Source organism: Haemaphysalis longicornis, unplaced genomic scaffold (assembly GCF_048455015.1).
Source record: "Haemaphysalis longicornis isolate Haplotype H1 unplaced genomic scaffold, Haemaphysalis longicornis Haplotype H1 scaffold_3, whole genome shotgun sequence".
NCBI lineage: Eukaryota > Metazoa > Arthropoda > Arachnida > Ixodida > Ixodidae > Haemaphysalis > Haemaphysalis longicornis.
The window spans coordinates 86,868,562-86,894,768 of record NW_027526335.1 but is presented as its reverse complement, the minus strand read 5'-3'; the positions used below and the strand labels follow the sequence as shown (position 1 = coordinate 86,894,768).

At 45.8% G+C, this 26,207-nt stretch overlaps 1 protein-coding gene across 1 annotated transcript in view; it reads right to left on the bottom strand.

Annotated features, from left to right (window-relative positions):
- LOC144174775 (WD repeat-containing protein 17-like) overlaps positions 1-26,207 on the bottom strand; it is a 122,855-nt gene that overhangs the window by 84,564 nt on the left and 12,084 nt on the right. Inside the window, exons 2-3 of the mRNA XM_077703651.1 lie at positions 7,175-7,357; positions 6,072-6,474 (exon numbers count right to left, since the gene is read on the bottom strand). Of these exons, the coding sequence (XP_077559777.1) occupies positions 6,072-6,474; positions 7,175-7,300 (529 nt within the window). The 5' untranslated portion in view covers positions 7,301-7,357. The remainder of the gene's footprint in view (positions 1-6,071; positions 6,475-7,174; positions 7,358-26,207) is intronic.

Genomic DNA, 26,207 nt, shown 5'->3' with positions numbered 1-26,207 from the left:
GAGGCATGTACATACTTGTGACGGTTGAAATGAGGAGCCAATAGAACCGAGAAAGTGAATCCGCGTTGACCAGTGCATTTCGGGCAGAGCTCGAGATCTGATAGGATGCCGAATTAAGCACTCATGTTGGAGTCTCTGTTACAATGTTGCTTCTGTAACGTCGTTCTGCTCTTCATCTCATCGTGAATCAAACAGCTTTAGGTTTACCGTTGGTTCCTAATAGTCCTAATGGATTCAATCCGCCCGAAAGGAGCTCTCCAGTCACGCTACTTCACCGCCGGCCATCATAGGGGGCCCGGTGGGAACAGAACGTGCATTACGCGACTGGGCCTCCACTTATCCGCGCAGAGAATACGAGGTGCAATATCCACCATCGTCTTGCGTGACGACAGCGTCTGGGGCCCGATGATGTTCAGCACAACCAACCAGCCGTCATTCTTCCGAACGCCTGCTTATCTTCTGTCGGGGGTGGCTCAATCGATAGAGGTTCCGTTTCCAACGCGAAAGACGCGGCCGCGATTCCCGCTGCCAACTCTCCTGAAATTTATTTCTTCTTTCTGATTCTTTGGGCTACTTCGCGAAAACGATCCGAATCATCGTAAAGTCCGTGTGAGGTCGTGACTAACGCTTCGCCTTAAAGTTGTGTACAGACCACTTATGTTCCTTCAGAGGACGATTTCTTTGCTCTTGGCTCATAACATAGCATTTGTTCCTGGGTAATCAATCGATCTTTTCCTCCACTGAAGCACTTGTCGCAGTTGGCACTGATTTCCACCCACAGCTTCAAATCTGAAAGGCTCATACAAAAGCGCCAGCGCATCAAGCACCAATGGCGCGTCTACTATAGTGAAACTGCATAGTATTTATTTATTTATTTATTTATTTATTTATTTATTTATTTATTTATTTATTTATTTATTTATTTATTTATTTATTTATTTATTTATTTATTTATTTATTTATTTATTTATTTATTTATTTATTTATTTATTTATTTATTTATTTATTTATTTATTTATTTATTTATTTATTTATTTATTTATTTATTTATTTATTTATTTATTTATTTATTTATTTATTTATTTATTTATTTATTTATTTATTTATTTATTTATTTATTTATTTATTTATTTATTTATTTATTTATTTATTTATTTATTTATTTATTTATTTATTTATTTATTTATTTATTTATTTATTTATTTATTTATTTATTTATTTATTTATTTATTTATTTATTTATTTATTTATTTATTTATTTATTTATTTATTTATTTATTTATTTATTTATTTATTTATTTATTTATTTATTTATTTATTTATTTATTTATTTATTTATTTATTTATTTATTTATTTATTTATTTATTTATTTATTTATTTATTTATTTATTTATTTATTTATTTATTTATTTATTTATTTATTTATTTATTTATTTATTTATTTATTTATTTATTTATTTATTTATTTATTTATTTACTCATTCATTCATTCATTCATTACGCACTGCAGAACTTGGTACATGCAGATGGGCGCGACCTATAAATGACAACAGTAAAAAGGTGCTCCATGCTCATTCCGCGACTCGTCACCAAAATACGCTTTGCGTCAAAGCCAACTTTTTAACGAACGCTCCGTAGCTCTCAACCTTGATATGTACATACTGCCGAAAATCGTAGAGAATGGGCCGCAAAGGCCACTTTATCATCACCACAAGTTTTGTTTACTTGTCATAATTAGTTATTTGTATAGTTGTAAATGTTTCGGAATTCCGGTGGGCTGTCGATACATGTGTTTCTAGCGAAGAGAATGGTTATAAAGGTAACGGTTGTAACTCGTTCGTTAAGACTCCACAGTTAGAACCGTTGTAACTCGCGCTTTACCGCAATGATCTCGGATCGAATCTTGTGACATTACACTGTCAAGAAGACTACATGGCGGCGTGGAGTTTTATCTCAGCACGTACGGTCAGGGGCAGTTTTCTAAGAAATATCACGAAGCCGGTGTCCCTAAGCCACTCCAGCAGCATTGCTAAGCAACCGTGAAACAGGCATACCAAATGTTGCCCGCTGAAATAAACCGTCGTCATTTCAAGTTTAATTAAGCAAATTAAGTCATAAGTATGCTGAAGCGCGAATGACAAACAACCGTGTTCTGTTTCTTGCGCTCGTTGGAACTGCGCCTCCGTCAATCGTGTCTTCTGCCTCGCACTGTTTTACTCGTTCGGCAGCTTCTCCGTCCAACCACTTTCACGGCGTGGATCAACGGCCATTTTTTCATCGATATTTCCCGGCCGCGGCGGCTGCTTTCCTAATAGAGGCGGAAAGCAAAAACAACCGCGTGTGCGAGATTTCGGCGCACGTTAAAGGTCCCCAGGTGGTCAAAGTTAATCCAGAGCCCTCCACTACGGCGCGCCTCATCGCCTGCGTTGCGTCGACGCGTTAAACTATACAATCAATCAACTTTTTCGTCGATATGACTGCCTTCCTCAGAAAATTTGCGCTATTTCTGTCTGTCGAATAACAGCTACGGAAGCGGTAGCAAGTCGCGGACGTGTTTCCTTTCCCGATCCTTTCGTACTACTCAGTAATCTTCATAAGCTGACAACCTCCTTGGTGCACCGTTATTTTTCTCTTGATAGCTACTTCCAGGTCACGTTGGAAGGCAGAAAAAGTCTGATAAAAATAAATCAGACCGAAAGGGGAAGGCAAGGGAGCAGCAGCAGCAACAACAAAAGCAACAATGGCGACGATAACGGTGACAAGAAAGACGGCCCATATCTATTGGTCGATCCAAAGAGGAACATCTTTATCGGCTTTTTCTGTGCCTTGAGATGAGCGATGATGGAGACAAGAGGCGTGTAGGAGGCGAAAGAATCGATAGCCTAGCCGAGAAATTCTCCTCGAACTTGCAATCGGACGAAGTGCCGACGAAATTGAGCGGCTAGAAAGAAAACACGTCGGCGTCGCGTGCAAACGCAATGCGACGCATGGACGAGGCACGTGTAGGCTGCATTTAGAAGGACACCGACACACAACGACAAGCATTCGCACACACACAAAAGCAGTGTGAACGAAGTTGAGGCGCTGGGCAAGAACCGGCGGACTGGAAATGCCGCCTGCGAGTCCCAAAATGCGATGCGCCTTGACGTCGGTGCACATGATTGAGTTTTCATCTTCAAACAAAAGCCTCGGGGACTCGAGCGCAGATCGACACCGGCGCGACATAGATGCGCAGAACGGTAAGAAGAGGGGAAAAAAAGGCTGAACCCCGAAATAAGCAGCGACTATCCGGGCTTGGCAGAAGTTCGTTGTGTTTGTAGAAGCCGGAATACGAAAAATGTCGTGAGGGGGATTTTAAAGCAGTGGTAAGAAAAACGTGGGGTCTAAGCTGGAATGGCAGAATAGTTCTCCATGTGGTTCGTTTCGGTGGTTGCCTCATATTTGCGTTTAGTCCCATGTTTACAACCGGCGTCGCAACGGATGCAAATTGATGGAGTCCTTTCAAAACCCGCCCCCACGCCACATTTCAGAAGATATTTTTTTGTTTATTTTAATTACTGGACATTCGCTATTTGCCTAGCAGACGACGGCGTCTTATTTTTTAAATCTTAGTTTCTTTTTTTGAAGAGCAAGCGAACTTACCAGTGCAGTCTTAGTTGCGACATATACAACGTGTCACACTGATTCTAATAAGACGTTCATTGACTCCTAACGACGTGTAGTCTCACTTTCAACGCCTGCACGCCGACATTGTCCCATTGCACACGCTGTGACCCAAAATTCAGGAGAATAAACTGTTCTTCAGCAGAATGGCGAGCTGGGCTAGTTGGTAAATATGCATGACGAAATCTTCAAAAAGCGCAACACTGAAGACGTGAGACAAACAGAACCACAGGACAAGCGCTTCGTCCTGTTGTTTTGTTTGTCTCCCGTTTTCAGAGTTGCGCTTTTTGAAGCTTTTGTCACGAATAAGATATTGTTCCTGGACTAATGACGAAACAAAAATAAATGTTCTAAACACTTAAAAAGTCTAATTGAAGCAAGTAAACAAGGCAAATTTCAAATACTATTTGTTTCAATATTACGCACCCTTCATTGAGCATGGGTAACTTTTGTCGAGGACATTGTAAACTGCTTAAAGGAGTTTTCACGGAAAGCATATTGACGTGCGCGTAATAAAGGCGAATGACATGGCATTGAGTAAGGCAAGAGACACGCAATCAAATACAATGAGAAGCCCGAAGAGTTTGAAAACCACAGAGGCACAAGGGATCCCTGGTTAACTGTTAAATGGCTGCAGGGGACGTATCGGCAAGGGAAACAACTAGCATCGTATAACCAACTGGCAACAACTCTAGTAATAATCCGAAATAGCATTTAAACCTGCAATACATAATTACACATACATGTACCCATGTACAGAACTAAATAAAAAAATGGGCGGGCGATTACGATATTCCCTAATGCGATATTTGGTCGCAGCAGCAGTGCGCTGAGGCAGTACTTCTCTCGGCGGCGGCGATGATGAGCCTCTGCGTCGGTGGCGGGAAGTGCGTCTCAGGAAGGGACCGCGAACTGCGTCTTAAGCGAACGCCCATCATTGTCACGTACACACCCCCCTCACGTTTTCGCCAAGCGTCGCGCCGTCGAGTGCATTGTTCGGGCAGAGCATACTGCCCCCTCCTTTGCTTTCTTTCATCGTTCGCTTTTTAGATGCAGAGCATCTGATTCACTCGCCTTGTCCCTCCGGCGTCGTCGTCGTCGTCGTCGTCGTCGGCGTTGTCCACCCCTCCCCCATTCTCCTCGCCGCGCCAGCTGCGCTCTCCGCCGCTCACCCCCTCTCCTCTCCGATAGCGAACACTCTCTCGCGAGGGGCATTGGATTGGCTTGGCTTGGCTTGGTTTGGCTTGGCTTGGCTTGGCTTGGATTGGATTGGATTAAAGTGGATTGTGTTGGATTGTGTTGCGTCATAGCCGCGGCAGACGCGCTGGGGCCGGCGCATGTGCAGTACTCTCTCTTCCGCGGTTTCCTCTCTTTCGGGCGCGCTGCGCATATAACCGATGTGCCGTTCTCCGGCGAAGCAACATCCACGCTTGGCTCAAACACCTAGAGTCCACGCCGCTTTACAAGTACGCCAACGTCGTCATCGACTGGGACCGGCTTACGCAGTCCCCTCGGCGTTATGCGCGCTATAAAACGCGGTCCCTTCGCCGCTCCGCCTATGCGTCGCATCTACACAGGGGTTCCCTCGAGGGGAGGTGGGAGTTTTTCTTTCACTCGCCGGTCCTACCATCGTTCACTCGGTTACGCCGACAACGTGGCTCAGCCCAGAGACCGCCACCAAAGGGCTGCGCACTAAAAAGAATGGGCGTGGACAATGAGCGAATATTACTAAAAATAACCTATAGGTAGGAAAAGAAACAGCACATTTTCCTTTCTTTCCGTCAATATTCTTATTAACGCAGGGGAACTACTTGGTTCATTGCGTGATTTTCCGTGCACGGGTGCTATGTTTAGCCATTCGGAGCGGCCGTAGTTGTCAGCCGTGCTCATCAAGCAACCGCGGAAAGACGTCATCACAGCCTCGTGAAACGACGATGACGACGGCCAGAAGCAAGCTGATATTGTCTATAATTGCGCCTAATTGCAAGTTCATCTATCCTATAGCGGGATGTGGGTTCACTGATCACATTAAAGAGCATTCGCTCTCTGAGCCTGGATGACAAAGCGAATCAAGGTTACACACTGGATCTTTTCTATCAACTTGAACATGACAAAGAGGGAGAACTAACGGCGGGACAAGAATGTTTTAAAGAAACGAGCGGTTGGCTGAAATGCGCCAGTAATGAGAGCAAAGAAATAACATGGGGAAGTGATTGTTATGAAAGAACAATGAAAGGTTCCAAAACTTTCATAGACCAAGTGATCACGGAAGCCATGGACGGTTCATGAAATCGCCACCAGCCATGGTACTCTTCAGCCCTAGTCCCGTTCTTCCCGTTCTAAGTCCGTTAAGCACATACAAACGTCTATTTCAAACATACCGCCGTGTACGTGACACGACGCTCACCGCTCTGGAGGACGGACAGGGAGCCGTCCTGGTGTCCCATGGCCAGCTTCCCCGTCGGGTGCCAGGTCATCTGGGTGACAGCGCTGGAGAACTGGGCCGCCTCACGCCAGGGCTCGCGCGGGCCCTCGGGCACGGACCAGGCGTGGAGCGGGCCGCGGCCACTGACGTACGCTATGGTGTCCGGCGCGTCTGGCCTCCACGACAGCAGCGAGGGCACGCAGGCGGGCTCCCGCAGGGCGGCCACCAGCCGCCGCTGGCCCACGTCCCAGACGCACACCACGGGGTCCATGCTTCCACTGGCGATCCAGTCGTGCCGCGTCGGGTGCCAGTCGATGGCCGTCACGGTCCGCTTGTGCTCCGCCATGATGGCGCGAAGTTTGAACTCTCCGCTGCTCTCGTCCATCTGCGAAGATAGTGCGCAACGCCGTGGCTCACATATCCGACGAGCTCACATATCCGACGGGCGCGGTGGGTTCAAGTGAATCCACATCTTTCATTGCGACAAATCACTCCAACGTGTTGTGGTGAGCTGTGTGGTAACTTGATTACAGAAGTTTAAAAGAAGTCAATTTCACAGTGACATGTTTTGGATTAGCATTGCAAGGAAGCCAACCTGCTAACCTGCATGTCTTCAAAGCGGGATCATTAGCGCGAAAATGTATGGAATGGATATCACACTCATAAAACTTAGCTGCCTACACGGCGCTACATTTTAACATGTTTTTTTTAGTGTTTTTATGCTCAGGATCCGTACACGTGGCCGATAATCCTCTTTTAGGCTTCTGCTGCTGAGCTTCCAGCCACGTGGAAGATGAAATGAACTCTCTCACAGCTTCAACTGAACCGACAACCCGCTGGCTATTGCAAAATTTTCCCTTCTCGAATTAAGCTTCCCACACTCTCTAGGGATAGGCAGCTGTTGAAAGTAACCTCGATTTTTTTTTCAGTGGGATCCTTTTCTTACTATTTTCCTTCTTAGTTGTCGTCCTCCCAAGTCTCTCCCCACACTCTAATTCGCTCCCTCCCTGGACCAGCGTTGAGCCCATCATACGCGCGTCGTTGGAGGTTCCGTCCAATCCAACAGGGAGTGCTCGCTTCCTTACCTCGTAAATGTAGATGGCGAGTGTAGCGGCGTAGGCGAAGCGGTGTCCGCTGAAGCACGCCACGTTGACGTGCCACGTCTGGCAGCCTGCGGCCAGCAGACCGACCTGGCGCATAACCATGCTCATCCTGTCGGCTGGTGCACTTCCGAATCAACTGTACTCGGGTACGCGTGGAATGTACACCTATACAATTGTGGAGAGAGAGAACGGGAAACGTAGAAAAGGGCGTTAAGCAACGCATGACGGCACAGGAGCCAGTATTTATTATAATAAACGTCTTGTGGCTTGGTCGAGACCACGGCAAGCGTGAATGAATGCCCGAATGAACTGCTTTCCCAAAGTGCGTATGTGGCCCTTCTCAAAAGTGGAATCTTTGAGAAAGGCTGGTACCTGACCAAAACGTCAGAAAAAATCGTGTTATGCTTTTCACTGTGCCAACAAATAGCAGGGCCAAAGCAGCCAATGCCAGTCGTCCCGACGGCTGACGTCATCCCTCTCTCCATAGGCCCAGTCGTTTTTTGCGCCCCTGTAGCTCTGTGTCCACGGATTGACGGTGAAACTTATTGTCCAAATGCCTTCTTAATAGCTCAGGAAATAACAATCCCTCTAGAACACACGTCGAAATTTGATGTGGCGCTTCCTGAATTTCATATTCGCTCCGGCAAGGTGATTCCGACGTTGTTTTTTTTTTGTTTGTTCTAGAGGGCTTATTATTCCGTGGGCATTTGGGAAAAAATTTTCGCCGTCAATCCACCTAACCATAATCACAGCTTCTCAACAAGCCAGCCGACATTACCTCCAGGGAAGAGTACCCCCGGCGGCGCTCAAGCTCTAGAAAGCCGTTACCGACCTCAAGTTTCAAGTTTCAAGTTTCAAGTTTATTTCAGACATGTAAATTACATGGCTGAGGAGGAGGGAAAAAAAGCCGCAGCTTAGCGGCTTGACAACGCTCCCTTCCCCTGAGCTACATCGGCAACAAGGGTAGCGAACAGCAGGTAGCAAGAAGCAAAACAAGAAGCAAAACAGCAATGCAGTTTTTGGTGTAATCAAATACAGTTGAATACTTATACATAGCTCTTGTACCATTAAAAATATTCTTGCATAAGAATTGAACAGAAATATATCCAACACAAGTGGTATCAAAGACATGGCAAAGAGAATGGCAGAGGCAGGGTTAACAAGAAGACATGTGAACTACTAAACAATAGGCAACCAAAGCAATACATACACTGAAAGCATCTTATAAAAAGAAAGTTTTTATCTGTTGGTAGGACGGCAAACGATCGCAAGAATTGGGGAGACCAAATCGGTTAAGCAGAGTAGGCAGCGCATAATTTAGCGTTTGAAATCCATAATTAGTCCGTGGGCGAGGCACGTACCAGCGTTCATGGTGGCGTGTTTGATGGGAGTGCGTGTTCTTTTGTAAAATAATTGTTTCCTCAAGAAAAGGCGCTCGACGTTCGGATAATGATTTATACAGTTGAAGCAAGCGGAAATCATAGAAAGACGCAAGTTTAATTATGTTATATTTTGAGTACAAGTTGTGGGAAGAAGATATACTTGGTGCGTTTGCTATTGCTTTCAATGCCCCGTTCTGTAACACGGAAAGTTTACTAATATTGGTTGCAGTGGAGCTACCCCAGATTAAATTGCAGTATCTTATATTTGACTCAAATAATGCAAAGTACAAAAGAAGCTTTGTTTTAACCGGCAGCATGTGTCGCAACTTCCTAAGTATTCCGACTGTACGAGATAGTTTAGTCTGCAGGTGCTCGAAATGAGCATCCCACAGCATAAACTCGCTAAAGTAAACGCCCAGAGATTTAACTACATTGGTTATTTGTATTTCATTAGTCCCTAGTGAGAGGGTACTTCTTAGGTCATAAGTGGTGTTTTTGGCTCTAAAGAATATGGCTTTTGTTTTGGCAGAGTTGACCAAAAGAGCATTTTTGATAGACCATGTGTGCAATTTAGCTAGGACTAAGTTGGCTTTTCCCACTAAGCTATTTACGTCCTCTCCAGTTAAAAATAAGCTTGTATCATCCGCGTACATTACGTATTCAACTTCTTTATCTATTCGTATGAGATCGTTAATATATATGTTAAAGAGTAAAGGACCTAACAAACTTCCCTGAGGAACCCCATGTTTAACAGATTTGAAGGCAGATTGAAAACTCTCAATTGAGACACACTGCACGCGATCACTGAGATAATTACAAATTAGATTGAGCATATTATTTCTGATTCCATAAGCTGAAAGTTTTAAAAGAAGAGTGCGATGATTCATTCTGTCAAATGCTTTAGAAAAGTCTACAAATATCCCTAATGTGATCAATTTGTTCTCGATGTTAGTAAGTATGAGTTCTTTTTGTCGTAGCAGTGCTAGTTCGGTAGAAGAATGTTGCCTGAATCCAAACTGTTTAGTTGTTAAAACATTGTATTTTTTAAGAAAATCGGATAGCCGTACAAAAATAATACGCTCCAAACCCTTGGAAAATACCGGCAAAATAGATATTGGCCTATAATTATTAAGGTCGTCCTTAGGACATCCTTTGTGCAGAACAACTACTCTCGCCTTCTTCATTTCGACAGGAAATACACCTGTTTCGAGAGCCAAGTTGTAAATGTAAGTTAAGATAGGGCAAATAATGTCTATGACGTAAATAACTGGTTGCATTTTGATACCGAATGCGTCTTCGCATTTAGTGATTTTCATGCGGTCGAAAGCTGACTGAACCTCCATTTCATCACACGAAGTGAGGAAAAGGGAATTCGGCACATGATTATCTATGTAGTCGAGAGCAGTGGGGTCATGTTCACTATCAACAAGCGAAACAAAGTAATCGTTGAATTTGTCAGCTAGTTGTTTTCCAGTGATTTTTTTGTTATCAATAACGAGACTGCTGGGTACACGGGAATGTTTGTTGCAGAGTAGTGTGTTTACTCTATTCCAAACAATTTTTTGATCTGTGATGCCGTTGAACAGGTTTATGTAGTGGTTGTTTTTCGCTTTCTTTAGCATAGCATTTATTTTGTTACGGTGTCGTTTAAAAGTCTTAAAATCAGCTGTGTTACGACTTCTAAGGAATACCCGGTACAGTTTGTTTTTCTCAGATATCATTTTAAGGATATAAGAGGTAACCCATGGCTTACGAGCTCGTTTAGGTGTTGGTGTTGTGAACGTCTTGTATGGGAAGCAGTTATTGTAAATTAGCAGGAACTTTTCTAAGAAGAAATGAAATGCATTGTCAGCATTGGTATAGTTGCGCACCGACTCCCAGTCACACCTGATTATAGCATTCCTGAATGTTTCAAGCGTATAGCTATTTATTTGTTGAATTTTATTTTGTGTCAATGTTTTACGGTTCGTGCGCTGGGCAGCGTTGCTGCAAATAGCAAAAACAGGGAGGTGGTCACTGAGGGAACTATCAATAACCCCTGCTAAGGAAAGTAGGGTTGACTTGCTCACAATTAACAGGTCAAGTATTGTTGCTGACGTGGGAGTCACACGCGTAGGTAGGTTGATTACATTTTGCATAAAATGAGATTCTAATAGCGTCAGCATGCGCGTGCGCCGAGAAGAGTTTTCACCCATGTTAATGTTGAAATCACCTCCCATAAAAACAGTATAACCCCAAGAATCAGCAAATTCAAAAACGGTATCCAGATAGACTAAAAATTCATCAAGGTTTCCATCAGGAGGGCGATAAACCACAACAAATAGGGTAGTTCCAGTGCGCACAGAAAGGATTTCATAGTTGGCTGTTACCGCACATGCTTGAGTTTCTCTTTCACAGTGCATACATTCGAGTATTAATAAACCGACTCCTCCCCCTCGTCGATCGGCTCGATTCAGGTAGAAAGATTGGTACTTGTTGACAACAAAACATTCATGATCGTGAAGCCAGGTCTCGGTGATCATAATTGCTGTATAATTGAAACGAAATTCATTTAGGAACTCATCAAAAACTGCTTCTTTGCCTCTAGTAGATTGGATATTAATATGCAAAACTGATAGGGCTGAGTTTTTATGCAGCGAACTCATTCAAATCACTCGGTTTAGAGTAACCGTTCATATCGGTTTTGGGTTGATTTCTACATTACAACGAATTTACGAGACAAGCTTTGCCAGGTCACTTTCCACACGGATGACATGTATGGTTTCCTTACTAGCCCTTCGCACAAGCACTTTTCCGTTGCTGTGCCAGGCGTATTCAAACCCATTTTCTTTCGCCCATTTCTTGGCAGTGAATAGCAGAAGCCTATTTTGTTGAGTAAGGTTCTCAGTGACCGACATATTGCATTGCAAGTTTCTCAACTTTTTGCATTCTTGGAGCCAGTTTTCTTTCTGCTGCAGCTGAGCGAAACGAATGAGTATCCCCGGGACTTTTTCTGGTTTCGATGGTAGCCTATGTAAAGCTTCTAATTCATTCATGCTCACGTTGGGAAGTTCCACCATGCGTCCAACTGCGTTGACTTTGGAAAGCAGGTCTTCATTTTCTGAAAACTCTACACCATGTATGACCAAGTTGTGGCGCCTGCTTCGCCATTCCAGGTCATTCACCTCAAGTTTGAGCTGCTGGACCTCAGCACTACCCTCACGGGCTTCCACAGCTTCAATTCGCCTGCGGAGTTCCTTCAGTTCTGCATCGTGCCTGGCACCTGCCTGCAGCACTTCATCATATTTGTCTGACATTAACGAGATAGCCTTCTCAATTCCATCAACCTTTTCTGCAAGGTTATCTAATTTATCTAGTTTGGCATTTATCGCGGACAAGATTTGATGGATATCTGGAGGTTGCTTATCCTTGCCGTTGCCCATACTCCTAAGTCGGTTTGCATAGCATGATGGGCACTGCCATGACTGAAAGAAAGTTTCAGCTTTGTTTTTGGCCGCCGCTTCAGTCACCCCTGAACATTTTCCCAGGTGAAGTAAAGAATCACAGGTTGAGCACTGCATAAAGCGACCTTGAGCTGACAACTTTTTTGAACATGTTGCACACACTTTGTCGCTCATTGATAAATACAAGGGATACGATATACAGCAAAACAAACAGTGTTGCACGCTCGGCAGCGGCGGGAGCAGAACATAGACGAAAGGTCAAATGAAAGGAAGGAAGCACCAACCTGCAATAGGCGACAGAAACAGTCTTTAGCCCGACCGCACCATGCCACCGCCGCTGCCGATGTGAACAGAAGTGGGCGTGGCGATGACAGCAAGATAACTTGCAGAAAACAGCAGCGTAGCGGCGCCAGCAGCAGGGGCCTGGTTGTAGAATTGCGTGGATATCGGCTTGCGCACCTCGGAGATAGGCTGTACGCACGCTGACCGGTTACAGGCACAGGCAGCGAAAATCCGTTCGGGCTTTTGGAACACCAGGCGAGAAGTCAGGAAAGAAAACAGCAGCGTAGCGGCGCCAGCAGCAGGGGCCTGGTTGTAGAATTGCGTGGATATCGGCTTGCGCACCTCGGAGATAGGCTGTACGCACGCTGACCGGTTACAGGCACAGGCAGCGAAAATCCGTTCGGGCTTTTGGAACACCAGGCGAGAAGTCAGTAAAGAAAACAGCAGCGTAGCGGCGCCAGCAGCAGGGGCCTGGTTGTAGAATTGCGTCGATATCGGCTTGCGCACCTCGGAGATAGGCTGTACGCACGCTGACCGGTTACAGGCACAGGCAGCGAAAATCCGTTCGGGCTTTCGGAACACCAGGCGAGAAGTCAGGAACCGCAATAGGCGACAGAAACAGTCTTTAGCCCAACCGCACCATGCCACCGCCGCTGCCGATGTCTGTACCTACCTACACTAACCATCGTATGGACCCCGGGACACGCCTCACTCCCTGGGAATGAAGCAGCACATGCTGCGGCCCGCGAGCTTCACTTCCGGGCGTTCCCTACAGGGGCAGGCGGCTCGGACTCTACGACGGCCACTATCCATCCACTTCAACCCTGCTTCACCGGCATCTTATCACACTACCGCCACGCTCACCGAAGGTATCTTCCGCCCCATCCTACCCTGTCCGTCGAAGAATCACGAATCGGGGGCAGACTACAAACTGGTACATGCTATAACTCCACCATCCTCTCCCACATCTCCCCCTCACGCTTCGAGTACAACCGCCCGGACTGTCAAGTTCCAGCCAACACTGCCCACCTCTTCTTCCTGTGCCCTCAACACCCTGTTCCTCTCCCTTCCCCTACCCCTGAGCAGTGGGAATGCGCGTTGACCAGCTCGCACCTGCAGGAGTAGCTCAGACTGATCCAGCGGGTCACGCGAGCAGCGGCGGAGCGCGGCCTCCTGAACTGAGGAGGCCACCCACAGTTTTTTTTTCTCAAAAAACATTTTGCCTCCTCTTCCTCCGTAAATCCGTAGACACAGAGCTACAGAAGAACAAAGAACTTCAACCATCACGACTTCGTCCTCCCTTGAGCAACCCAACGGCGGTTAAAATCCCCCTGGAGCTCATGGGCTTCATAGCTTGTTCCATGGCCGAAGTGTAACGTGTGTAGCATGAGACCGGCATCAATGCCTTACTCGAGTTTCAAGTGCATCACCAGTGTGCGTTATTCCTCTTCCGCGCTTCCATCTGCTTCTTCAGTGCGCCGGAAATAACGCTCTATACATGCAGATTAGCGATCAGCGTATATCTGCAGAGTTCGTGTGCCTCAAGTGAGGGGATGTGCGTCGAACCTCGTGTTTTGTTGTCCAGATTGTGTCTTGTGCTCACTAGAACTAAAGTGTCGTCAGTGCTTCCTTTGTAAGCAGCGGAGCTGTTTTAGATTGACGTAATGTGTGGCGCGTGACGCGTTAAAATGCATGCCAAGAAAATCCCAGATAATTGTGAGTGCGTGGCTCGCGGTAACCGCCGATCACCTCCGGCACGCGCAGTGGCTTTAGCAAAAAAAAAAAAAAAAACTGCCGAAAACATTGAGGTGTGAGAAAATGCCGAGGAGGGAGAAAATACAGAGCGCTCATGAGAGCGGGTCCCGCGGCAACCTCTACAAATGCGTGGTGATGTGTCCTTCACTGCTCATGCACGTAGAAAGAAATCCTGCAGCGCTACGGTTCAAGCCTTGTGCGACTTAGTGCAAGCATCCCCAGTTTTTTAGCCGTATAAATTCATTTGACTGCTTCATTTTCAGCCTTTTTAAGACAACTGAAACGTGACTGATCTGACTGATTTGCGGTGTACATAGTGGTTACAGAGTGCATGTATATTTTTTAAAAAAGATAGTCTTTCTTAGGCTACTTAAACCCAGATATTTTGGTCTGTCTGTCTGTCTGTCTGTCTGTCTGTCTGAAGTTACTCGATTCAGCCCCCCGGCCAAATTAAAACAAGGCCTGCGCAATAGTCTTATATAGTCACAGCTAAGCCCACCCGTCTAAGTCCGGTGTAATGTTCATACTTGTCAACATTGTTGATTGACAACAAGACATTACGCAAATATGAGACAAAAAATTAATACAGAAGTGATATTTGCGGTGTTCCTTTATAAGAAATCATACATGCTTGATTTTTGCGAAATTAAATATTTAATCAACTGCAAAAAACAATTCCCTCCGCCGTCGCCTGCTGTCGCCCGCGCCACTATAGCTTCTGGCGCCATTTTAAGAAATCAACCAGCAACAGCTACGAAAGGTTCCACTAGATAGGTTCCACGTTTTGCTTGGAACGCACGTGGAGTAAGGCAACATGGTTCTATAAACGTTGAAGTAGGGCGCCTCGATTCACGCGCGTGTCCGCCGTATGGCAGCGTTGGCATCGTGACACCCGGCCTGGAGCAGTGGAACGCGGCAAATTTAAATTGACTTGCGCAAACCCCTAGCATGTTATCTTGGGAGGAACTAGACGGGAGAGGAACAGCATGAGAGGTGAACGGGAAAGAGAAGGGAGGCATTTACTTGCCAGGGGTGCCGATAGACTGTCGTCTTTCGTCGACATTTGCAACGAAAGGAGCAGATAGACCGCCAATTTTTTTATTTTAAAATTTTACTGATGTTTTTTGTTACTTTTGCCGAAGTGGAACTGCTTTTTTTTGTGGCGAACATTTGTGTCCAACTGACACTTAGATGTTTACTTGTTTGGTTTAGCTTCTGCTCATTCATGCTACCTGAATTTTGACTGGTTATTTCGCTTTCCTCCTCTTCTCCATGGCGTAAGGATTTTTTTTAACCTTCAAATTGGCTGCTCTTTAAAAACATATTTTTGGCTTTTTGGCCCGCTTGTTCTTATTCCACTGGCTTTAAACCTGCCATAGCTTTGCTGGAGCTGGTCTTGTTCTACCATTTTTTAAATGTTTTAATCGAGGGATAGGGGGACACTGAATTTTAAAGGGTTAAAGAGCCTGCACTAGTGCGCCGTACTTGGCACTGCGTTTCCACGTAACTCAAGTTTATTTTCTTAGAATTTTTCTGCTTTAACAAGGTGGAAGTGCAACCCCCCACCCTTGTGGCTGAGCTGTGCCCAAAGCAAACGCAGGCCAACAAGGGACGAGGGAAAATTTTATTTTATAACGAGTGTGAATATCCATATGTCAGTGGGCAGGACACAGTGAATAAAGACAAGATAATATCGGTAGTCGCGACTGCCTATTAGGCTCTTTTACGCCTATTTTAATTTTAAAGAAGCGAACTTGTATACGTCCCTGTTCAGAATAGCGCTTTACGGGGTCACAGCTTCGCGTAGAGAGGCAATCATTATTTATTCAGCACCAGAAGATTGTCCACTGGAGTTATATGCGTCGATAGTAATATAACCCAATGATACGGCAGTAGCCTACCCTTTCATTGCGTCCCTAGCCTCCAGTCTCGACTTATCTTTCCCGCGCAGCTTTGTTTGCTAGAAGCTCACAGGGTAGTACGGAAACACAAATAACGTCGTATCAGCGTGAAATGTTTTAGCGCCGTCCACGTCCACCAAACTGTTGGCAAACACCGCTTTCGGGATAGCACCAACGTAGGGGCCTCTGAATCGGCCCCCTTCTCGTACGATATGCTGTCACCAACATTGCCTGGACCCTAGTTCCGCATCCTTATCTCTAGGGCCAGATGCTTCGCGCAAAGCCGGGGCAGCTCCAGCAGGCCTAAGCCTTCGGTCAACACAGCTTCGCGCATGCCACCGGCCAAATGAGGCTTGAATACGGCAAATGGATTCCGAAAGCCCATTTTTATTATTTCAGGGAACCTCTCGGTAGCGGCAAACCCCTCCGACGCCCTGGCTAAAAGCGCGCTTCGGGAAATCGTATTCACTACGGCGCGCACTAATTACGACTGGAGGTGGCAATCGTAATCTGCGCGAAGTACTTCGGGAAGCGCTTTAATTGGGTGTGCTAGCGCCTTGCGCAGCGCCATAAATAATTGCTGCGAGGAACGGACAGGGTTCAAGGGTCCATGAGGAGACGGTGTGGAAGGGTTGGATGCCGAGCGAGGATTGTAATGGGAAAAAATGGGCTGAAAATTGAAACTACAGATGAAGACAGCGACCGTCTCTCTTTTTGCACCGTAGTTCATGAATGCCATGCCGCTAAGCGAACTGAGCAGGCGGGCGCGAGAAAAGATGAACAAGACTGAAATGTATTTTTGATGGCGCCACTTTGTAAGGCACCGCGATGCATGATTTAATCGAGAGGTTAAAACTTCACTTCAGGATGTCACTAGTACAAATGTCCCGTCAGTTAGTTACCCACTCAGTGAGTTAACATATAGGAAAGTTCAAAAAAATTAAATAGATAAAACATTTGCAGCCTAATGTTAGTCTGGCTATTGCGCACACAGAATCTCTTTCTGGTTCGATTAATCAGCACTGAGTGAACGGCGTCAGAATGGAAGCCTATAGATTACCGCAATATAAAGACAAAATCTATAGACTGCGTTTTTTCCGAGGCCTTGGTGCCTCGAGGGATGATGTCTGCTAACGTGCGGACGCTTAGGAATAGAATGGTTAAAATACGTCTTCTCGTAAAATCATGGCGATCATCCCAGCGACAGCTGTTGAAATGCGGCCGTGTGATTGTAAGTATTCCCAAAATACCATTTTTCAAATGGGGCATGAGTTGTCGCTTCAAACCAACTAAGGTGGTCCCTATCCCGAACGTATACTCCGTGGTCATTTCTGAGTATGAATATGGGGAGAGTGACCTCTTAAGTTGTATGTGGCAACGTATTCCTCGAGTTAAATCTTTCCGTAGAGATAATTTATCGGTTGACCACCATGTGGCCAGGTGCTACGTGTGCATGGGTCATGGCACGAGCTTTTTCGGTGATTTTTTGGATTTAATATGCTTGTAAACTACTACGGCGACGACAAACAAACTACCAGAGAAAAGGCAGATGATGTCACGCATTCATAGCAATCTCCTTTCGAAACGCGCGCGCCCGTTGACATCTGGGTCCGTCGCTTAGGCGGAGTGATACCGTACATGAGCTATTGCCGTTTTTTGCTTGTTCCCGAGTATAGTAGAAATGCCACGTATTCGTATTGCGGAAGTTTCCAGTTACGGCGAGACGATGATGCATTCTTCGTCTGTCTCCTGAGCCTTGAAACAGGCCACAGAACCTAAATACAAAATCCGCACTTATAACTTGTCATCGGCGAGGATTTGTGGTCGAGTGCACCCGGGAGAACCCCCTCGCATCTGTACTTCGGGTAACTCTAAGAAAGAGCGGTTGGAGCTACAAACAAAATAATAATGCAAATAATTGACACCCTTGGCAAATAGACAATGTTGATGGATACAGAAAGCTCTCGATTACTAATTAACCGTGTAGTAACTACACTTTTCATGAAAACACTGAATCATATTGACTAGAACATTCGAAATGTTTGCATGGTCCAGCGCAGAAGGTAAAAAAAAAAAAGAAATGAAGGAAGCTCACACCAACGCGTAAGCCTCGAAGATAGCGAAGCTGTACGCAGCCTTCACAACCATCACGACGGTTTAAGTTCACGATTGCAGCAGATTTGCTTCTTCTTCGCAGCCGAAACGACCTTTACTCCATAACTGTAGGTATGAGTATGAGCTTCCTTCATTTTTGTGGTAGTGATAATCATTGGGCATCACCTTGAAGGGCGTACGTTATGACGTGTCTTTCTCGTTCCGAGCAATCGCTGCCACGATTATGGTGAACACCGGAGGTATTTTTGGCCAATCTTGGCCAATTTTTCTAAGTGGGTGTGGTTGGCTTGACAAACGTGCGCTGGGGATGCTGGGCGCTCGCCGCGAGACACGCACACATGAGTGTTCGGCATTTTCTTCGTTTTTGTGACTGCCGGGCGGTTAAATTTGAAACCAAGGTCACCCGGACCTGGGGCCTCATCTGTTTAAAAAGCCTTTATAGCGGCCTTTAGTTCCTCTAGAGTAATGGCGCCTCTAGCAAGACCACACTCACCCTCACTTGGCTCAGGCTAAGAATCAAGAGAAAGTCCAAAATCTCAACTTTAGCAACCCAATCAAAAAGCTTGAATAGAGATCCTCAAAAGCTTCAAGTATTTTCGAAGTGAAATAATATCTATTGAAGCCGTATTCGATCCCCAGAGTTTCTTTCGCAAGAACGATTGCCTCTCATCCCTTAATGAGTCTTTTTCGACTGACCCTCTAAAAATCGCTAGCTCCGCGACCTAATCAAAGCACGCCTATACCTTTTTTTGCGATTTAGCTCTGCGTTTTGACGTTAAAATTAAAAATCCCATCAAAATGGGCTTTTGGGTAAGGATTTCTTTTTAATTCATGCAGCCGAGTCAAAATCCTGCTATAGTTCTCGAGGTAATAGCGTTTTAGGAATGCCATCCGAGCCGAAGCCTCTATAGCCAAATTTTCTAATTTCCTGCTTGAATAGACGCCATTTTTGAAAAGTGGACGAACGAGGCACATAGAAACACTGTGCCGAAAATTTACGCCTGAAAGAAGTCAGAAGTCAATTATTAATCTTCCATAACTCGCACTGAAACCGATTAACACGTTTTTTTCTGGTGGCCCGATTGACGGAGAAACCATGCCGTGATCATCTAAAAATATGGGCTTCACACGCCTGTAACCACAGACATAAAGAAACAGATTAACATGGATATACACTGAACTGCGTGCGACACCCTCTTTCGAATCCAGCACCGACAACGCCGTACTCACTCAACGAGCCTTGAAGTATCTGAGCGCTAGCGCCATACCCCCCACACTAGACACCGGAAGATCAGAAGCATGTCAGACACAATTAAAATCTCCCATAAGCAGTGTATTGTGCTCTGTTTCTTAAAAAAAAAAACTTATCCAGGGGAAACAAGGGAGTCTCCTGATATGTGCATAATTTGGGGCATACACTCTAATGGCCTTCCACTCAACTGCGCAGTTATCGACATTATAAGTACAGGACTACGAATAAAGGCGTTTGCTTAGGATGGGTGTACACCCGTCCGACAGACGAATCGAACGGCTGACACATACGTTGTAGCAGAGTCCTTCAAAAGCATTGACGGAATCTGGTTATAGTAAGCTAAAAATGGCTCTAACACGGCCAGCATAGATGGGTAATCTGAGTTCTTCACATGGTATGGGCTGTTTCCGCTGCCTTACGGCATTTATTCACGTGGTTACGTGAGTTTATTTTTTTTTATTTCAGCGAGGAGAAATAGCCCTATACCAATTTCCGCGGGACGCATCAGTCCTTTTACAAGCGGATAACGTTTCTTTTTTTTTTTTTTTTTCATTTCGGAATAGCACTAACAAGAAAATACTCAATGTATAAATGTGTCACATTGAAATCTTAAGAAACTAAGCAGCCCACGAGAGCCAGCATCCAACATTTTTGTTTACCTGCTCAAGCACAATCGCCATAAACACCACAAGTAGGCTAAGTTGATACTTAGTCGATGTATTGTACTTGCATTACCCACTCTCCAAACATGAATGCACAATCGACTTAAATCTTTTCGGAGTATTCGTTACAGAAACAAGGTGAAGAAAACAGTTATTTGATGCTTAATAATTATTATGATGACTGTTAATCAAAGCATCAAGCTACTTCTCAACAATGTTTGTGCTCGTAAAGGCAAAAATTTCTTTACTTATTTAGCACTCTCCTTTTACTGACGGAAGATTTAGATGCTCCACGTAAAAATAGAGCCATAATAATTCTCTTCTCCTCAAAAAGGTTACGCGGTCCTTTTTAAGTTCGCTGCAAGGGTTCCACTGAGCAACCCGTCTCCATGGCCCGAAAATTTATATCACAGGAGGTAGTCCACAAATAGTGGACTTGAACTTCGTTTCCACTACTTTTCCATTTAACCTTCAGCGTTTTCCTCAAGCTTGTCAGTTTCGATGCTCAGGGCTCTTTCTTCAATATAATCTTCACCTTATCCTGGCTCAATTTACGTTTCTTGTATTTATTTATCCGTGCCACTCAACAGACAACAAGCCCCATGGGAAGTTCAAAAACCAAGATCATGTCACACAAAAGAAGAAATAAGGAAGTCATAGGGTTAAGAAGAGCAGGCAGCATCGATAAAAAAACGAACCAACCGTTAGCTGGCGTAGCTCAAGGAAGAGAGGGCATGGTCGGCTCGGAGTTCAACTCGCCGTAGCACCGGGAAGCGCAAGTCCAGGGGATCGGAACGCTGACCCGGCTGGGGGCGGCGGGGGGGTTCGGCTACCAGTCCCAAGAGAGCTGTGCCGCTTCAAGAGCGGCAGCCGGCGGCAGGGACGATCCTCCGAGCCGGCCGCAAACGGATGGCGTTCCACTTGGGGGTGGCCGCCCGGCCGTGTCTGGCCGTGGTGTGGCCGAGCAGTTGCTTTTTCTCTTTCCGGGCCGGTGACGGGCCGCTGCGGCAGGCGAGGCTGCCCGGTGGTGCTACCACTGGCCCTGCTTTTCTCGCCGCGTGTGTAGCGTGGTGCGTCGCTGCCATGGCGACTCATTGATTGTGGGCCCGAAAAAGAGCGCTCATTCGGAAGTCGGTTCGCGATCGCCTCCGATGGAGGGATGCGCCACGCGTTCGGCCGCGGTGTTGTGGTGACCGCGTTCCGCGTTGGTATATAAGTGATGCGTTATCGAAATGGTTTTTTCGTGCCTGCTCGCATGAGAACGTGTACGCTCGACATTTGGCCCCGTTGTTCGAGAGTGAGGTTCTGGCTGGCAGTCATACGGCTGGCAATGGCGAAGATTGACATGCGGGACGTGCGTGTCAGGTCGACGCGAAATAATGCCGTCACGCCTGATCGGTGCACGTTGATGTCCCGTGCTTTGCAACACCTTTCGCGTGATATGAAAGACAACAACGAAAAATAGAGTTTTGAACTTGACACAGATGAACATAGGTGCCCTTTCCACCTAGGCGCGTAATAGTGGGCCGGATAATCGAGGCCACTGGAGGTTCTCTTCGCGCTTCTAGAAGTGTGCACTCACGGGCGTTCATGAATTTTACGTAAATATAATTAAAGTACTACGGAACAGTAACCGAAGCCGTCACCTCTCGGGCAGTAGAAGCAACGCCACTACACTTTCGTGTTGGCCTGGCATGTAAGGCTGCTGTACGGAGCCTCCGTAACTTAATTACTCAATTCGATTTATTTCAGCGCAGAAATCCCCAAATTGACACGTAGTTAAGGCGCTAACTAGCAGCGTTACGCAGCGTTTAGTCACGTTAGTTATCCAAGATTCTCTTCGAATCCCAACTTTGGCGCCATGGATCGATAAAATACAACCAAAATAAATTTCGCTACCTAGAGTTGATAGCAAGCTGAGAAACGGTTAGTAGTCGGAAGCAGCTATCGGCTTTATTCTGTGGAATCCCGATTTCCCGCATAGCGGAACGTGGAGACCTAAAACGGTTGAACGGTAAAAAAAAAAAAAACTATAAAATTTGCAGGAAATAAAAATGAGTTTAATGCCAGAATAAGGAGATGCCTGTGTAATTGCACCCTTTAGCAATATAGTAAATTCTCTGAAATAGGCAAGAACTGCGAAAGAAAAGTATATCTATCTCCATAAATTTTGTACTTCAGCAGTCTTCTCAGCATTCGCCATTAGCGCACCTTCTCTCTGCCGCAGAGTCTAAAAAGCTGCTATACAGCACATCTGAGACGTGCTGCTGTGCACGAAAGTCTTTGGTGGAAATTAAATGAGTAAACTCTTTTTATCCCCATGAGTAGTATGTCCCACGAACATCTGCTGCAGATGCCCCAAGCAGACCATGTTTTGTGCCGCCTCCCACAATACACGCGAGCGTTAGCGTCTGCACGTTGAACGTCCTTCCCACAGACTTCATTCGTCCTGGGAACGGCTGCTTTGACCGCGAATGTCGTGTGCTTTGGGGCTCAAACTCTCCGAGTACTGTGAACTCTTGTGAACTTCTTGTGTTGGGCACATATTTCTGTTTAAGTCGGCGAGAATCCACTTCATGGAAGTCATAGAGCTCAACGTGCGTATGTATGTCTCTGCAGAAAGCCACTGTTCCGTTTTTACGGCGATTATCATTTATGAAGCGCGTCAGCTAGGCGTAGTCAAAACTGGTGCAATGCCGCATCTCCGGGGTCTCTTATTCCGTAGGGAAATCTGTCGCAAAAACAGACAGGCTAGTCACATACAGGAACATCATGAATCACTGTAGATTAGCCCCATTCAAATATCTACCGGTTCACCACCACACCCTTACCTCAAAGATCCGCACTCTGTGCAACAGCAAAGCCTACCTGCTTCACATGGTATGGTCTTGCCATGTGATGCCCTAAGTGACGCGGAATGTGCACACGTGTTTAACGCCGCCTTCGCATGAGTTTTCACCCAAGAAACTGAGTCGTCATTTACCAATTCTCATGCGAACTTTGAATGTACCACGCCAGCAATTGCATTTTCTCCCAGCGGCATTTCATCACTGATAGACAAAATCCAACTTTCTTCTTCAGCTGGTGTAGACAATATTACGTCCAAACTTCTAAAAAATACTAAACATATCTGTGCAGCATATCTGTGTCTACTATTTTCATAATCAGTTTCAACAGGAATGCTGCCTCCAGATTGGAAGCACGAAAAGGTCGTTCCAGTCCACAAATCAGGTAACAAACACTCCCCATTAAATTATCGTCCCATTTCATTAACCAGCGTACCTTGCAAAATCCTCGAGCATATCATCTACACACATATCATGGACTTCCTTGATTCCAACCATTTTTTTCATCCCACGCAGCATGGCTTTAGGAAAGGGTTTTCGTGTGAAACGCAGCTAGCTATGTTTGTTCACGACCTGCATGTTAACCTCGACTCTAACCTTCAGACTGACGCCATCTTCGTCGATTTCGCAAAAGCATTTGACAAAGTCCCTCATGAGCGTCTACTACTAAAACTTGCTACGTTACATTTAAATGCCGACATATTAGCATGGACTAAAGAATTCTTAACTAACCGTTCGCAATCAGTTTCCGTCAACAATCAAATCTCTAACTCTACCCTGGTAACCTCAGGTGTCCATCAAGCGTCCGTCCTAAGCCCACTTCTGTTTTTGATTTACATTATTGACCCACCAATGAATGTATCTTCTAACATACGCATACTTGCAGACGACTGCGTTATTTATCGTAAAATAAACACCGTTTCCGATAACACGCCTCTTCAAACTGACTTACGAAGCTTGCAAGAATGGTGTAACCTTTGGCTAATAGAACTAAACCCTAACAAATGTAAAACTGTTTCTTTCCAACACCGTCGAAATCCGATTGTATTCCCGTACCAAATTGCTGACACAAACCTCGAACCAGTTCCTTCCTATAAATATCTCGGAGTAACCCTTTGTAGCGATCTAACTTGGGCAACGCACATTACGCACATCATTGCATCTGCTAACAAAACACTCGGGTTCTTAAAACGCCATTTGTGTCGCGCCCCTAACAATGTCAAATTACTAGCTTATCAATCTCTCGTAAGGACGAAGTTAGAATACGCATCAGCCATTTGGAACCCACATCAAGTATATCTCATCAATCAACTCGAGTCGCTTCAAAATCGAGCAACACGATTTATTCATTTAAAGTACTCTTACGACGTCAGCATATCGGCACTGAAAACAGAATCTGGCCTATCATTGCTTGCATCTCGTCGCCGCATTTCTAGTCTTTGCCTTTTTCCCAAGTTTTTTTACAGCTCACTCGGCAGGTCACCATATATTCTCCCTCCGGCAGGCATCTCCCATCGCACCAGTCACCCGCAACAAGTTGCGCGTCCGCGTACGCGCACCGTCACTTTTTCGTCTTCATTCTTTCTTCGTGCAGCAATGGACTGTAACGGCCTTTCTAATGAAATCACCGCCATAACCTGTCCTCCCACCTTTTTGAACACCGTAACAAATTACCTTGCATTGTAATAAAATATGGCTTTCACGTTTTCATGTATATACCCACCCCTTATGTAATACCCCTTCAATGGGATCTTTAAAGGGGAACTGACACAAAATTTTGAAGGCGAGATAACTTCGGAGATAGATTGGTGGGAACACATATACATCATCTGCAAAATATCAGCGGCGAATACAGCCTAGAACATATTTAAAATCAATTTTAAAGTGTGCAAAACGCAACCGAGCAGCCAGCAGAGGACCACGCGCAATCGACATCCCGAGGATATTGTGTAAATAAACAACATCCAAACACGTCACGAGTTTGTGTTTGCCGCTTCCGCACTGCCGGCGTTTTTCGCCGGCTCGCCCAGCTCGCCGCTCCAATCGGAGGGCCAGAGGGCGGAGCTTCTGCTCTCGAGAATGAACGACCCGATCGTTGGCGGCGGAGGCGCCGTGATTTCGTCAGCTCATCGGGTAGCTGGCCGCGACCAAAGTTCTACAGCGATTCCAGGCACTCTGTTTCTATTACTTTTTATTTACATTGGACGCGAAAACGCGCCGGAGACACGAAAAGCCCACTGAGCGAGCCGCACGGTCGCTGTGCAGGCGGCGGCCACGGCCGCGAAGTGGCCCAGGCCGGCGCAGGTAGCTCGAGTGATAGCTTGTTACCGCTGCACGAAATTGTCCCCAAGTCCCGACCATGGTGGCTTACATGAGTAAGGAGTTAATGATGCGATGGCGGGTTGCATTAAAAATTGTCACCTGCACCGCTTACGAGAGCGGCACTCGAATATCCGCCGCAGTGCTAAGCCGAACACATCTGTAGGCGGACCTGTAGGCAGACCGGCCGGCTGCTCCCAGCGCGCGTCTTGCCACCCACCGTCTCGAGCGTCGCGCGTCGTTCTTTAGCCGCGGTAGCATTTGCACTCGCAGCGCCTGCGTCACATCCACGGTCGCTTTTTAATTAAGCGCCTCACGAGATCAGTACGTGGGGGCATTCGCAGAAACTGCCGTCGATGCGGATTCGACAGTGCTACGGCGGCTCTGCTCTGTGATATCCCTCCGACGGTCACGTGGTCAGCTTTGTTCACACAAAATCCACAAAATCCATCGTTTCGCGGCACTCGCTGAAACCGAAACTGCGACTGGACGCATTGAAAATGCCTCTAATTAAACAACCGTCGCACGCTGAAGCAAATGAGGTTTCTACAGGTTATAAGTAGGTCACTAGCTACTTATCGCAACAAAAAAAAAAAAAAACAAGATGCAAAATTTTTGTGTCAGTGCCCCTTTAAGAAAATGAAATGAAATGAAAGGTGCAACCGCCAATGATAGCAACGAAAATATAAATACACTCACGACGTGCATCATTGAGACAATGGAAGATTAGAAGACTATTCTATCAAAGTCGCATGTAGTTAGTGGATAGCTTATCCACACAAAAACAATTATCGGTTGGTATTATCTGTTGACAGGCTCAATTTCGCTATACCCCCACCCCCACCCCTCCAGTATCAATAATTTTGGAGGGGGGGGGGGCATGGCCCCCTCACTCCCCCCTTCCTGTTTACACCAGGGGTAAATACGTATTCAACAGTTACCCTACCTGATGAGCTCATTTCATATTTTTTGTCCTTGCAGGATAGACAATGGTAAAAGCCAAAAGATGTAGGAACTCTCGAGTGGGAGTTGTCAGATAATGCGTAAGCGTTAGTTTT